The 15,438-nt window shown below is 39.0% G+C and overlaps 1 protein-coding gene across 4 annotated transcripts in view; it reads right to left on the bottom strand.

The window, feature by feature from the left end:
• Positions 1-15,438, bottom strand: part of KHDRBS3 (KH RNA binding domain containing, signal transduction associated 3) — a 94,245-nt gene that overhangs the window by 29,018 nt on the left and 49,789 nt on the right. For 2 of the 4 annotated variants that reach the window (XR_007158627.2, XM_013192648.3), the window contains exons 6-7: positions 5,972-6,082; positions 4,381-4,573 (exon numbers count right to left, since the gene is read on the bottom strand). Coding sequence is in view for 3 of the 4 variants with exons in the window: in XM_013192648.3 (XP_013048102.1) it covers positions 4,381-4,573; positions 5,972-6,082 (304 nt within the window). In the remaining variant the exon portion in view is untranslated. The remainder of the gene's footprint in view (positions 1-4,380; positions 4,574-5,971; positions 6,083-15,438) is intronic. The other 2 variants (XM_048049474.2, XM_013192650.3) reach the window with 2 other exon arrangements.

The following is a 15,438-nucleotide window of genomic DNA, read 5'->3' as shown; positions in this document are numbered from 1 at the left end:
CTATAAACTTAGAAACTTAAGAATCTCTAAGCTTTAGGATCTTACAGAATCAAATGATAACTAAGCACAGATTTTAAAGTTTAGATCTTGAAGTTTGTTACCAGTATCTGTTATACATCCAACTGTTTTGTTCATCCTTTGAAGAAGCCTGTATCTTCAAATCAAAAAACCTTGACATGTAATTGTAAATTGTTCATAATGTTCTTTTTCAAGTTACAATTTACCTAACATTAGAAAGGCTCCCTAGGTCTCTTAGCGGTAGACATTCCATCATAATTCAATTTCCAATTACAGAAAGCAATCTCATTGAAGCACTCTAATTGAAACACTGCTAGACATTATACACATGGTCACTACTTTAAGTAACCCTTGTCTGAACACAAGAAAACATCAATAAACATCTAGAAACAGAACTAAAGCTCTGCCACCACTTTACACTCACAGACACTAGGAGGAACATTTAGAACTGATTGCTTTCTGAAATACTGCTGAAGCAAGTCTTGACCATAACTTGCTCAATTGCAGTTATTTTTCAGTTCCACACTGCCACAAGAATTCATTTTACTTTAAACAATTTATGTTAAAAGTCCAGTCCTTAATGCCTAACATCTGATTATCAGCTCAGATAAATCTCACGTTTCATTTAAAACATATAAGCAGTCAAAATGGGACTCGGCGTGGCATCATAACAAATATGTTCCCTCAGAGTACAGAATTTAAATACTTAGAGAATATTTGAAAAACACTTCTTGTGAAACAAGAGCAGGAGTGAATAACTAACTAATCTTAAAAAGCTTCAGCCCCATTGCTGTATTACTGATTTGGAAAAAAGACCCAAAGGTTTAAAGCTGGTAGAGACGACAACAAGAAGAAGCAAAAAGCAGAAACTGTTACTAGACAGTAATTGAGATCGAACAGTTATGTTCTAACCTCTGTTTGCCTGAATATTGATTAAGGAGTCAACACTAAAAAAAAGTAGTGAATTGCTAGCATACTGTTACTTATTTCTTGCTTATTGAAAATTATGGAAAAGATTAAAATCTCCAGGTAGTAGTTAAATACAATTTCTGTTCCTTATCTGAATGGAATAAATTGTAAGTTTACAAATATATGAAAAATATTTTGACTTTTATCTATTGCATGTTTGGTTCAGTAAGTATAGAAACACTCTCATAATTAAGAGAACAGTGTCCCTGAGACTATCTGCAAGTGCTTCAATAAATCTAGCAACCATCTTGTATGTTTTCCCTTATCCAAGTATTAGAAAAATAATCCTGGCCATGCTTCCATCTCATACTAGGCTTCCTCCTGACCCACGCAGTCGAAGACACAAAAATGAGAGTCATATTAGCCCTTGGAGAAAGTTTATCACACCAGAGCAGTGAGGATGGAACAGTGATTATAAAGCTGGCTGGCTGCAGATGCCTGAAATTTTCCTATCATCCAAGCTGATGCTACAGCTGTTAAAAAAAATAATCTTAACAGGAAACAATACGCAACTGCGGTTTAGTAGCTTCAAAAACTTTATCATGGCACTAGCAATACTGTAAAGTCCTAGGAGGAATGGGTTATGGGGCTGAATGAGATATGTAAGTGAGACTTGCAAAAGTGGAGTGGGAAAACTAGGCATACTGAACTGGAAAAATGTGCAGGACGTTGAGTGACTTCAGCAGAGAAGGCCACATGAAGCATCCAGAGTCAGCATTACAGATATCTGAGAAAGCTGGCTGATGACCAGAAATACTCTACCTCTGTGCAGAGTCTTCTGTAACAGTTATGTTCTGGACAACTTACTTATGGGCTCAAAATAGGGGACAGAAATGATCACTTATTTCTGTTGATCTTGAGCCTTTGTTAAAATGCATCTACATCCAAATAAATTACTTTTTGCCTCTGGCATGATTTTCCCAGTTTAAGATTCTTCCTCCAGAATTAACCCTTCTGTTTTTTCAGACTACAGTAACCATCTTCCATTTTGGTGTTTTTTTAAAAGTAACATCTTAAGAAAAAAAAGGGGGGGGGGGAGATAACGATAGGCAGGAGGCAGAACTGAGTAAATTACTCTTAGATGTTAAAGATTCGTTGGTCTGACAGATGTTCAGGACAACGGAAAGAGGTTGCCAAAGGGAGAGACTGAAAGCGGAAGCTGTTTATGCGAGTTAATAATGGCCTCATTTTCTGTCACATCATGTACATAACAGTATGCCAGAGGAAAAGGGCAAATATTTTATGTACTGGAAGTCCTGCATCATCTTAGATTATGGAATTACAGAAGCAAGTGGTTGAAGGCTTCCATCCAGAATATAGTTTGCTTCTTTCTAAACTTACATATTTTCACACTATTTCAACAAATACAAAGTACAGGCTTGTAAGCCTATAGGAATGAAAACCTTCATGAATCCTTGCAGACATTCCAGTGTTCAATGGAAAAGTTTCAAATGCTGATCTGTAACTTCTCCAGATATCCTGTTTTCTGTAGCTCAGAAACTATATGCCACAGATGCTGCTTAAAATAACATGTTACGATACCCCCCAGTCTCATGGATGTTGTCATTCTATTGACTTCTCAGCAAATTGTGACACCTTACCCTCCTTGGATATTGAGTTTGCAAAACAGCACTTAATACATAGACACAGGCAACAAGCAATTAGTAAGCAAGGACAGAAATATTACTAATGACTCTTACCATGTTACCTAAATCAATAAAATATACAGTTTTGGCACTTTGATTGTATGCTACAATTGGGCAGGTGGAAACAGTATCAGACTTTAACACCTAACATAAAATACCCTAATGGTTCACGTCCTAGAAAGAGTTTTCTAACAAAGCCCACAAAGACACAAAATATGGTAATTTTAAAATGGACCAGTTTGCATAGCTTCATCAATTACAGCATAATATATTTATCCTGGTTCAGATATCTTGTTTGGAAGATAAGTGATCCAGTTGTAGAGAATGTTCAGTTTAGCAGTTCTATAGCATAGCACTGTTTTTCATTATAGTGGGTATTTTCTAATCATTCTCTCAGGAGAGAAGCCTACATCAGGATACATATTCAAGACACTATTGGCTACATCCATGGCATACACTTCTACATACATATTCTATAAACAGACATTTATAAATACATAATTACTCAGGTTTACTTTCACCCCGTCACCATCCATTCCACTGCATATGGTGTGGAAAAAGGCCAGATTGATTTGAAAGGACTACCAGGACTAATTGCTTTGAAAGCATTATGAAATAACCACCTACTTGCCCACCTTGAACAGTCAAGCCAGGTATAGCCAAGGGACATTTAAAAATGCTGTTCAAATACGGATTTTCATAACATTAATAAATTACATTAGATTCTCCTTTATTGTTCAGGTATGTACAAAAATGTTCATGCTAATGACATTAAACTTGTATCTCCATAAAGCAATGTTACATAGAACTTTAGGTTTCTGATCAAATGGACAACGGTTGAGATTTGATTTGGGGCTTTTGTGGGGGGGAAATGTGGTTAAGATGGGAGGGAGAAGATAGGTAGAAGAAAGGTTTTGACTGAAAAGAAGACATCTGAATAGGAAAAACTTTTTCTGGAACTCATGAGCTCCTTTTTTGATAGTCTGAATAAAAAGATACATAGTTTGGACAAGAGATCTGGCTGTAAAAAGGACACACAAAGCTTTAAGATATACAAAAACATCAAAAGCTTTGTCCTTGAAAACATTTTCTGTAAGACAATCCATTTTTATGACTATAGTTTTGATTTTATAAGCTTCTTTATTCTACTGCTCTGTAAGTTCAGTATAAATTAAATTCATACAAGTCATATAATTCATAACCGTCTGTAATTTTCAGTTGTACAAAACATTTTGATATGTTTAATTTTTATTGCAGTGAAATCAAGACAAAAATGTAAGGCTTACTGAGATGCACTGTACGATTGTTAAAATTTTTTGGATCAATTCTGAAGCTTTCATAAAAGTATTTTAATTGTCTAATCGTTGAACTGCACTATGCCTATAAATATGGCTCTAGGCTAAAGAGTAGAACATTATTCACATTTCAGAATTAAAGATCTACTGACAGTGTGATTTTTCAGATTTTTAAAGCAGAAACCTAATATGCTTAAGAGCTACATAAATATTTTGCCAAATGCACTGCAAACGTCTTTATGATAGCACATATAACCTGAAGTATTAGTGATATGAAACAGTTCAAGTCTAAAAAGGTAATGAGATTAGCACGTTCTCCATAAATTCTCAGAGCAAGACTTAATTAGGTACTAATTAAAGAAATTCTACTCAGTTCTAAAGTGATAGTTAGGCTCATCCCTCCAAAAATCAATACGCTTCATGTCAACAGCTCTGAGAAAAACTCGACTTACATATTCACCATAAGTCTCCTGTGCTGGAGGTGGTGGAAGGGGCCGGTAGCCTGCAGGTGGAGGTACTCCTCTCGCTCTGGGTGCTAGAAGTCCACGGCTACGACTGACTGGTCCTCTACTGGGAGGCACTCCTCTGGGCGCTGGTGCCCCTCTTGGTACTCCTGCTGGTGGCGGAGGCACTCCTCCACGTCCCCTGTGAATACATGGATCATTTATCATTAAATAACACCCCCCTGGCATCCCTTTCAACAGCTCCCTCCCTCACATATGACAATTTTGCTCTGCTACAGCCAGACAAAAACCCTACAAAAGAGCAATTTTAGTTTGGCATTTTTCTGTATGTTTGAATCCAATTATACACATTAAGCCATAAATACTGAAAGATAAAAATGAGACATGTATGATTCAGTGATGAACTTCTTACTAGCTTCAGCCATTCTTTTTTGCTGGTGGTATACACAGAAGACACCCAAACCAATTTGCCGGAATCAGTCATCTTCACTACAATTTGATTTATAGTATGTGAAATCACAATCATAGAATATCAGGTTAATTTGAATCTGTCAGGACACATTATACTCAAATCCTGCACAGAGGAATCAGCTGCAACTCCCTTCTGATCCTGAGCAACCTCCTAAATGCAATCCAAAGATCATGTTGCACGTAAGAGATTGAACAGGTCAGAATAAATGAATTTTCTTCTGTTTTTTTCTAAAGAAAGGGTTTCTAGCTGTTGCTGGAAACATTCAAACACGTAATAAATGTGCAGGGTGATTAATTGGACATAACCTCATGTTCTATATGTATTTAAAGACATGAAATATAAGTACATACATAGGTGTTTTTAAAATTCTAAAAGAATAATAAAAGTTAATCTGCAAACCCATTAATTTGAACACTTAATATATGGATGTAAAAAATCTGAGACTTAAACAGGGGCAGTTTTCAGAAATATTTGATCCATTTACAGGTAGAATTCCCTCCTGCCTCACTACAGTAACGGGAGAGACCTACAGGCACAACTTGTGTGAAGCTTGCATCAATTATCCACTTTTAAACAGGATGTCTAAAATATTGCTAATAGACATCTCCTTTTTAAAGGAGTCCATTTTCCCCCACTGACTATAACTGAGTTTAAATGACTGTTCTGTAGGCATATAGACTTGCTTTGAGGAAGTCATACCATTAGTCTAATGTAGCAGTTACATAGAAGAAAATGAACAAGCACAAATTCTTCACAACCTTCTCTACATATCAAGACATCATCTAAATAATTTCCAAAGTAGTAACTGAGTAAAAATATTCTGTCCTGATTTCAGTAGAAATTTCCAACTCAATCAATAGTACAGAATCCAGATCTCTTGAGATCTCATATTTCAACTGTCATATATTTTTATTAACTTATCAGAAAAAAATATAATAAATTTAGCCGAGATGACTAGTATTTGAAAAACTGCATCAGTGATGAAAGAATGAAGAAATGTAAACACTTGCTACAATCAGTATCTAATTGCTTCTAATTACTGATCAAAACACAGTCACAATTTTAAACAAGCCTAGAGAGTAAGTGATTTAAAACTGTGCTTATTACTTGGTTTTGGCTAATCTGTAGAATGCCTCCTCAGGACAGGGTACCAGCTGCTTATTTGACTTCATTGTAGTGGGGGCAGGGGTGAGCAGAGATGTTCCCAGACACAGCCTGCTGAAGTAATATAAAGAAATAGCAAATGTGACACTTTCCAAGTGAAGCCAAAGAAAGGGAAATGAGCCTATTGGCATAGACAATAGTCAATACCAAGTTTAAAAAAAAAAAAAAAATCAGTAAAAAGACTGAAGAATCACAAGCCGTAATTTTCTCCATGGCATCCTTTAGCTAGGGTACAAGTGAAAGCAGCAGGAAATTGGACGTGCTGAAAAACATGGAAAAACATTTGAGGGAGGAAAAACGATTTTTTGAGCCAGCATAGGTTTACTCTTGAAGAGGTATTATAACATCAGATACACAGGATGAAAAGGTCTTTTCTGCATTTCAAAAAAGTTAATAGGATTGGTGTGGTGATGGTTGGAAACCATACTTCTCCTGTCTTAGGAGACCATTTATATACGGTTTTCTTCAGGAGTTCTTAAAGGAAGCACGAACAATCTGAGAAGCGTAGTACTGTGTTACACCACTCCAATGATTACTGCACCATGCTGCGAGAGACTGCGAGAACGGTGCAGAGACAAGAAAGCCAAAAACAGGAGAGTTCAGTTAACACCATGCAGATTGAGCCAATGTCTTATCAGGGTGTGAAGGTAAGAATTTTTAGAAACTAAAGAAGGTATCACGGAACTAATGCTTGGATGGCAGGAGCAACAAACAGAAACTAACTCATAATATTGAGAACCACTTGAATGGGAAGCTTTGCATACCTTCAAAAAAAACAACACAGTTCTGGTATAATTTTGGAAAAGGAATTAATTTGAAAAATTAATTTATATCAGAATATAAATTATGTTTAAAAAGATACGTTTAAGAGTAAAATGTGTATATGCAGTATGGGAAGACATTCAAGAACATCCCAAGGGAAGTCACACCAAATACATGACTGTCAAAAAATAAAAAAAAAAAAAAAAAAAAATGAGAGAAGGCAAAAGGAGCTCAGTAAAACTCGGACAGCAGGGCAAGAGGTATTTAAACAGGTATAACTTAAAAAGCTGAACTCATCTTTGAACCTGAGGGACAAACACTAATAAAATAACTTTAAAACACTCACAAAAGCAGGTCAGATAATTTAAGGCATTTGTAAAAAGCCTAAAACAGCTAGAAAACTTTCAAACACCATGAAATCAGGAAGGTTGCCAAGAGTCTGAAGGCCAAAACAACAGTAAATAATGCCAAGGTGTGAATCTACAACATCCATTTTTTTGCTATACAATCAAGAAAGACTGGACAAGGTTCTCATGCTACAACCTTTTCCTATTGGGAATGCATGGGATGGTGCAGCCAGCTGTCTTAGAAACAAGTTACGGAACAAAAAGAGCAAGTAAAAGTAATTGTCTTATCTCTTTATAAAATGTAATATGAATTCAGATGCCTATCTCTTTAATCTGGAGCTGAATGCCAAACTGAATGCGGAATGGAAAGGAAGGGGAAGGGGAAGGGGAAGGGGAAGGGGAAGGGGAAGGGGAAGGGGAAGGGGAAGGGGAAGGGGAAGGGGAAGGGGAAGGGGAAGGGGAAGGGGAAGGGGAAGGGGAAGGGGAAGGGGAAGGGGAAGGGGAAGGGGAAGGGGAAGGGGAAGGGGAAGGGGAAGGGGAAGGGGAAGGGGAAGGGGAAGGGGAAGGGGAAGGGAGGAAAATAGCGAACAAAATTCAAAGCAGAAAACTGGAGGAGGGTGCAGGTAGGAGTGTGTGTGTATATATTCTGACATTAGACAAAGTAATAGGTTCTGAGCTATCCCTACCCACAGAACATTCGTAATTAAGATTGTATTCAGGACAATAAAAAAAATAGAAAATATAAAAAGAATAAATAGAGCTGTAATACTACTATGCATCTTTACGATTCTGTTTTCTCATTTTTAAAGGGCATAAAAACTGGAAGAACATCAGAAACTATGATAACCAACAGTATAGAACAACCTTTATATAAGAAACAAGTAGATTAAGGCACTTCAGGCTACAAAGGACAACTGAGGACAACATACTTTGATAAAAAATAACAGAAACATCAATGCAGTGGAAAAGATATAAAAGGAATTATTCACCTGTCATTCCCTATGTAAGAACCATAGGAATCAAGTAGGAGAGATGGAATATTAATCCAGATTGCCTTAAGGTCTCAGCCACTATGACTGATCCTAGGAAATGTGACCCAGTAATATTCCCTCACAGAATCACAGAATGGTTGATGTTGGAAGGGACCCCTCTGGAGGTCATCTTGCCCAATCCCCCCCCTCAAGCAGGGGACACCTAGAGCCAGCTGCATAGGACCACGTCCTGATGGCTTTTAAGGATCTCCAAGGAAGGAGACTCCACAATCCCTCTGGGCAACCTGTGCCAGTACTCAGTCACGCACACAGTATGAAGTGTTCCCTGATTTTCAGAGGGAGCCTCCTGTTTTTCAGTTTGTGCCCATTGAAGTTTTCCTGTCGATAAGGAGAGCCTGGCTCCATTTTCTTTGCACCTTCCCTTCAGGTATGTATATACATTGATAAGCTCCCTCCTCAAGCCTTCTTTTCTCCAGGCTGAACAGTCCCATCTCCTTCAGCCTTTTCTCACAGGAGAGAAATCACCCTCATGTCCCTTTGTTGGACTCCCTACAGCATGTCTACGTCTCTCCTACAGTGGGGAGCCCAGCACTGGACCCAATACTTCATTTGTGTCCTCTCCTGTGCTGAGCAGAGGGGAAGGATCACCTCTCTTCACCTGTGTACAATACTTTGCCTAATACAGTCTGGATACCATCTGCCTTCTTAGCAGCAAGGGTACACTACTGACTCATGATCAACTTGGTATTCATCACGATCCCCAAGTCCTTTTCCACACAGCTGCTTTCCAGATGGGTGGGCCCAAGCACATACTGGTGCCTGTGGTTGTTTCTCCCCAGGTGCAGGACTACACAACTGTTGAACTTCATTAGGTTCCTGTCAGTCCGTTTCCCCAGCCTGTCCAGACCCCTCTGGATGGCAGCATGGCCTTCTGGTGTACCCATCAGTCTTCCAACTGTTGTGTCATCCCCAAACTTGCTGAGGGTACAGTTTTACCCATCACCCAGACCATTAATGAGGACATTAAACAGGACTGGACCCAGTAATATTCCCTGAGGTACGTTGCTCACTGCTGGCCTCCAACCGGACTTTGCACCACTGATCAGCACACTCAGGGCCTGGCTATTTCAACCCCCCCCACTGTCTGTCCATTCGACCCAGACACCAACAGCTTCCCTATGAGGATGTTTTAGGTGACAATTTCAAAGGCCTTACTGAAGCCCACAAAGACAACATCCACTGCTTTATCTTCATCTATCTAGGCTGGTTGGTCATTTCATTGCACCAAGTTGGCCACGCATGACCTCCCCTGTGTGAATCAATACTGACTACTCCTGATGATCTTCTTCCCTTCACGTGTCTAGAAATGGTTTCCAGGATTAGTTGATCCATGAGCCTTTCCAGGGATTGAGATGAGGCTGACTGGCTCCTCCGCTCCTCAAGCACCTATCCTAGTTGCCATGATCATTCAAAGATTGAGAGTGGCCTCGTAATGGTACCTGCAGCTCCCTCAACACTTGTAGATGCATCTCATCAGTGCCTTTGAACTTACATCTGTTTTGTTGAACTACTTTCTAACCTGATCCTCTTCCACCAAGGGTATGTCTTCCTCTTCATTCTGGGTCCTTGGATTTCTGATGGCCACTCTTACTAGTAAAGACTGAGGCTGAAAAAGCATTAGGGACCTTAACCTTTTTCTTTTTTCGTGTGTGTCACTCTGTTCCATTCAGCAGAAGGGCCACATTTTCCTTAGTCTTCCTTTTGCTACTTAAGCATTCACAGAAGCCCTTACTGACTTTGACATCCCTCAACAATGTGATGACTCCTGTAAGTCATCTCAAACTTACAGCTATGCAGCAGACATCTGTTATGGGCAAAACAGATGGCCCAATGGCTGGTTATTCCCAATACATCCTTTTGAAGATTCCCATCTTTCATCTATGCTTTAGTGAATCCTACCACACTTGATTTCTGATCCACCTTGCCTATTTTTTTTCAAAACACTTATTTTAATTTATATATTTCTCTAGTTTTGTGTTTTTAAGTAAACACTACATGCACACATACTTAAATGTAACCCACTGTATTTCCATCTCTAAGTTTATTTTATGTGCTAATTATCTTTCTTCTTCTGTTTATACCCTAGACATTTATTGGTGTGCAAATACACATAACATATTAGAAAGCACTCCCACTGGATAACTAATGACTTTTCAGCTAGATTTCCTAAAGAGCTTCTCCATGTATTCCATGCTGTGTCTACCGTTTCTGATCCAAACAGATTTTTCTTTTTGATCTCGTGTTTTTTTTTTTTTTTTTTTTTTTTTTTAATTTTCCTGCTCTTTTCTTCTCATAATCAACATCTGAGGGGTACCGGTCATCTGCTTTGCAGTTTCCTGCAGAAACTGCATAGATGTCCTTTTCTCTACCCTTTTTAAACAACAACCATCTCACTTACAAATTCAAAACCTACCTGCATCTGGTAAAATTTAAATTCACCCTTTCACAGGTATTTCATTCAAACAAAAACAGCTTTGTTCCATTACTTTCACAGAGATATTTTACCATCAAATTAAATTCATAATGGCTTCTAGTTTGCCCAAGTCTTTTTCACTGCTTGCTGCTTTCATGACTGAGGACATCATTCTGTACACCAAATTTCAGCTGTCATCACCAAATATCCTTGTCTTTGCATGTGGCCTACAGACTGTATTTTTTTCTTTACGAACAACACTTAAAATCTTTTTTTTTTTTTAATTACATAAAACTATTTGTCATGAAGATTTTAGGTGACATCAAAATTTCAAGGCAATGAAAATCCTTCAAAAATCAGATATTCTTTCATATTAATTGAAAGTTTGGAAAAGTAGATTTTGAAACTTTCTGAAATATCAGCAATTAGGTACCAAATTCCCATTTTCATTAAAATTATAGCACGGTTGTTCAAATTACTATTAAACAGTCTTGACCCACAACTTTAGTTAAAATATATAATCCATGGTTTCATTACAAGCTGCAAAATTAGTGAAAATAAGTTTTCCTTTTGAGAAAGAAAAATGTTGTATTAATACTCATTCAGAATGCTTCTGAATCTAAATTTAATCAACACATTTTGTTGCTTTTTAGCCTTCTCTTTAATCCTTCCACCACTTCTTTGTTATAGAAGAAAAGATCTTTGTTTCCCTTCTAAAGGATACAGGGCATTATCTCCAAACCTTGAAAGATGTGCTTTACCAAAACTCATTTTGTCAGCCTGTGATGTCAGCTTTGACTACCTGCTCATTGGATTTTGAAATACAAGCGTCTTTTGCCCTTCTGTTTTCCCTCCTGTGTAGCATACTGCCTCATACACTTTCAAAAGTCTTCTGAATGTCTTCTTTGCCCCAATGCCCATATGAACATCTTTTACAATACTGAGATTGCCAGTAATATCCAGACTAACAGTGTACACAAATGGACACTTAACTCTCCATGTCTTCAAACTTTTTGTATACTTCGACAGCATATGAACTTTGAAACAGGGTTAATGAGTCTTATTTTCAGGACACCTGAAATAAAATGGTCATTGTCTGCGATCCCTCTGATTTATAATACTACGAATACGCCAAGTACTTAAGCACTATGGGAGACAAATGTGTTTGTTGTATTTTCAGGACACCTGAAATAAAATGTTTGTCGTCTGTGATTCCTCAGATTTATGATACTGCAAAAACACAAGTACTACAGGAGACAAAAAATGCTTGCCTTTTGCTACATTTATGAGAAAAACTCTACTCTTGAATCTTGCATTAGTATGCTAACCAGAATCCCATGAGTTCCTCTGATGATGACAATTCTACTCTTTAAGTACCTATTAAGTATATTTTCTACTAAACAATCTGTAATAGTTAAACGGTACTTAAATGCATCAAAAACCTAGATTGCAGCCAGGTGCTACGATCATGACCTCTAAACAAATTTTAAAGAAAAAGCAATGGTCTAGGTACTTGAGACCACTGGGACTTACTCTCAAAGAAACATTTTACTGACCCAAAACAGATTACTACAGTTATGGCAGAAAACACTTCTTTGTTCCACCTTTATTATTAGTTGGGTTTTGATTTTCCAGAATGCATTAGTTTGGCAGTGGTGAATTCAGTGAAGGAAATTCAATCTGACCATTTCATTGGGCCAAGCGAATCTAGATGCTAAATTAAGAATTACTTTTACTCCTGGAGCTTAGTAATTAACTTATACACTCTGCAGTGAAAAAAAGTCTTTCAATCTTGTTCCCTGGGACAAGACCAAATAAAGCAAAATGTCATAACTTGTTTTTTTCTACACACTGATCTGCATCAGAGTAGTGCATGAAAATAATTTCAATTAAATCATGTCACAACATCCCTTGAAAATTATGTCATGTAAACTATTTTGTTGGAAGCTGAACCTTCCTCCCATACTACTGTTTTATTATTTATACTTGCAATTTAGTATGAGAAAAAAATTACAAATCAAATGTGAAGCAATTTCTACAAAGCATTCTTCTCAATCTGCTGTCATAACTAAATTGAAGAAGGAAAGAACAGGTTTTTCACAAAAAACTTTACTGTGCTAGTGTCATAGAACAGTAATTACATAAAATCACTATACACAAATCCTGAAGTGCACCTTACTGCAGACAGTGAAAATATTAACTAAGCATTGAATTTTGTAATTTAGCAATCTCTTGATTTTTGACTAAGGAGCTTGGCATGTGGGTGCATTTGGTTTACGTAACAATTTTTTTTTTTTTTTTTGGGGGTGGGGTGGGGAAGGGGCTGCAGGAATGGCCTTTGTAACAGACCTCCACGCTGCAGCCCGTGGAGGAGCCCCCGGTGGAGCAGGTGGATGTGGCCTGGAGGAGGCTGCGGCCCATGGAGAGCCCCCGCAGGAGCAGGCCCCGGGCCGGAGCTGCAGCCCGTGGAGAGGAGCCCACGCAGGAGCAGGGGGTCTGGGGGGAGCTGCCGCCCGTGGGGGACCCGTGCTGGAGCAGTTTGCTCCTGGGGGATGGACCCCGTGGGACGGAGCCGTGTGGGAGCAGTTCCTGAAGAGCTGCTGCCTGTGGGCAGCCCCCGCAGGCTCAGTTCGGGCAGGACGGCATCCCGTGGGAGGGACCCCATGGAGCAGGGGCAGGGAGGGACCGTGAGGGAGCGGCGGAGACGAAGCGTCAGGGACTGACCGCAGCCCCCATTCCCCTGCTCAGGGAAGAAGATAGAGCATGGATGCGGGAAAGTGGTGGTGGGGATGTTTTTGGTTTGTTTTTAGCTTCACTGTTCCACTGAGTTTAGTTTCTCACTGTCTGCTAGTAACAGGCAATAGATTACATAAGTCTCCCTGTGCTGAGTCTGTTTCGCCCATGATGATAATTGGTGAGAGATGCCCATCTCCTCATCTAAACGCTGTGCTTTAGACATATTTTCTCCACCACTTCCTTTGAGGAGGGGGAGCGAGAGAGGTGTGGTGGAGTTAAGCTGCCCTCACCGTGAAGCCACCACAGGGAAAAACACTAACAAAAAACTATTACCATTCAAAATGAGGTTATATTATTTATTTTACTGGGAAATGCAAATGTTTAGAAGTAACTGACAGGTACTATTATGATCCTTGATTGCCAATGGATTAGTATTTTACTATCTCATACAACTTAAATACACCCGCAGAGAACTATCCAAACAGTTATTCCTCTTCGGTCTTTATTAGCAATAATTATCATCACTACTTTGGAGTAGTCCTATGCAATTTCTATGATTTATTCATAACAAAGTTACTACCTTTGACCCTAGCAGACCTACCTTCTCTCTAATTTCTCTGAGCAATAGCTCTGACATTTCATCTTTTCACTTATCACTATTTCTTCTCTCTAATATTATATACTGATTGTTATTTCAAGTGCGTTACTTGAAGTTTCTTCTTTCACAGGATGACTGCATGAGTTAGTAGAAGTATTCTGATTATGCTATCACAGTCAGTCCGTAGCTTTCCTCCACTTTCTGTTGTTTTACTGAACACAAATTAAGTTAGTACCTGCTCTATGAAGATCTTTTTCAGTATCACTCCTCAACAAGGGGAAGTAAATCTAAGAATGGTTTAATATAAAAGTACTTGGGAAATTTAGGACCAGTTCCATAAGACTTCAACACTTGGAATTCTTTAACATTCCTAATTCCATACGTCTGCAGTATTTTCAACTGTTCAGTAAACTAACAAATTTTAATAGATGTTGAGATATTTTCCTTCTTTAAGCATAGTCAATGTTGTTCAAACAGTAGACATTTTTGCTTAGTTTCACAGTAGACATGTTACATTATTTTAAAGTGTGAGTACCAAACTATTGACCACTTCAATATCCACGTGTCCATGACAGAGCTACACTTCCCACCTTTTCATCACTGCGTCATTTAACTGCTTGAGAGTAGGAAGGCTTTGCCAGGGGATCAGGATGGACTGGATCAACAGGCAGACCAAGTGTACAGCATTCAGCAAGGTTAAGTGCTGGGTCCTGCACTTGGGTCATAACTACCCCAGGCAGTGGTATAGGCTTGGGGAAGAGTGGCTGGAAAGCTGCCCAGCAGAAAAGGACCTGGGGGTGCTGGCCCCCACGAGCCATGCAGTGTGGCCAGGTAGCCAAGAATGCCTAAGGCATCCTGGCCTGTGTCAGAATTAACATGGCCAGCAGGACTACAGCAGAGATTGTCCCCCTTGTATGCTGCACTAGTAAGAGTGCACCTCAAATTATGTGTTCAGCTTTGGGTCCCTCACCACAAGAAAGATGAGTTGTCTGAGCATGCACGGAGAAGAGCCATGAAACTGGTAAAGAGACAAGAAAACAAGACTTATGAGGAATGGCTGAGGGAATTAGGGTTTAATATGGAGTAGAGGAGGCTGAGGGTAGAGCTCTCCACAGCTACCTGACAGGAGGCTGCAGCAAAGACAGTGTCAATCTCTTCTCAGGTGACAAGCATTAAAACACAAAGAAACAGTCTCAAATCATGCCAGGGGAGGTTTAGATTGAACATGAAGAATTTCTTCACAGATGGGGTGGTTAAGCATTGGGACAGGCCGCCCTGGGAAGTAGTGGGGTCCCCAGCCCTGGAGGTATTTAAGAGATGGGTATGTGGCACTGAGGGATGTAATTTAATGATGGACTTGACAGGACAGGTTGATGGTTGGACTTGATGATCTTGAAGGTCTTTTTTTTAAACGTCAATCACTGCTGAAGCAAACACTCCCATGCAAATTTTATTTCACAGTCTTATGTCAAGTAGTAATACATACATTCAACTTTCAGAGG

This window comes from Anser cygnoides, chromosome 2 (genome assembly GCF_040182565.1).
Source record: "Anser cygnoides isolate HZ-2024a breed goose chromosome 2, Taihu_goose_T2T_genome, whole genome shotgun sequence".
NCBI lineage: Eukaryota > Metazoa > Chordata > Aves > Anseriformes > Anatidae > Anser > Anser cygnoides.
This window is presented reverse-complemented; position numbering and strand designations above follow the sequence as displayed.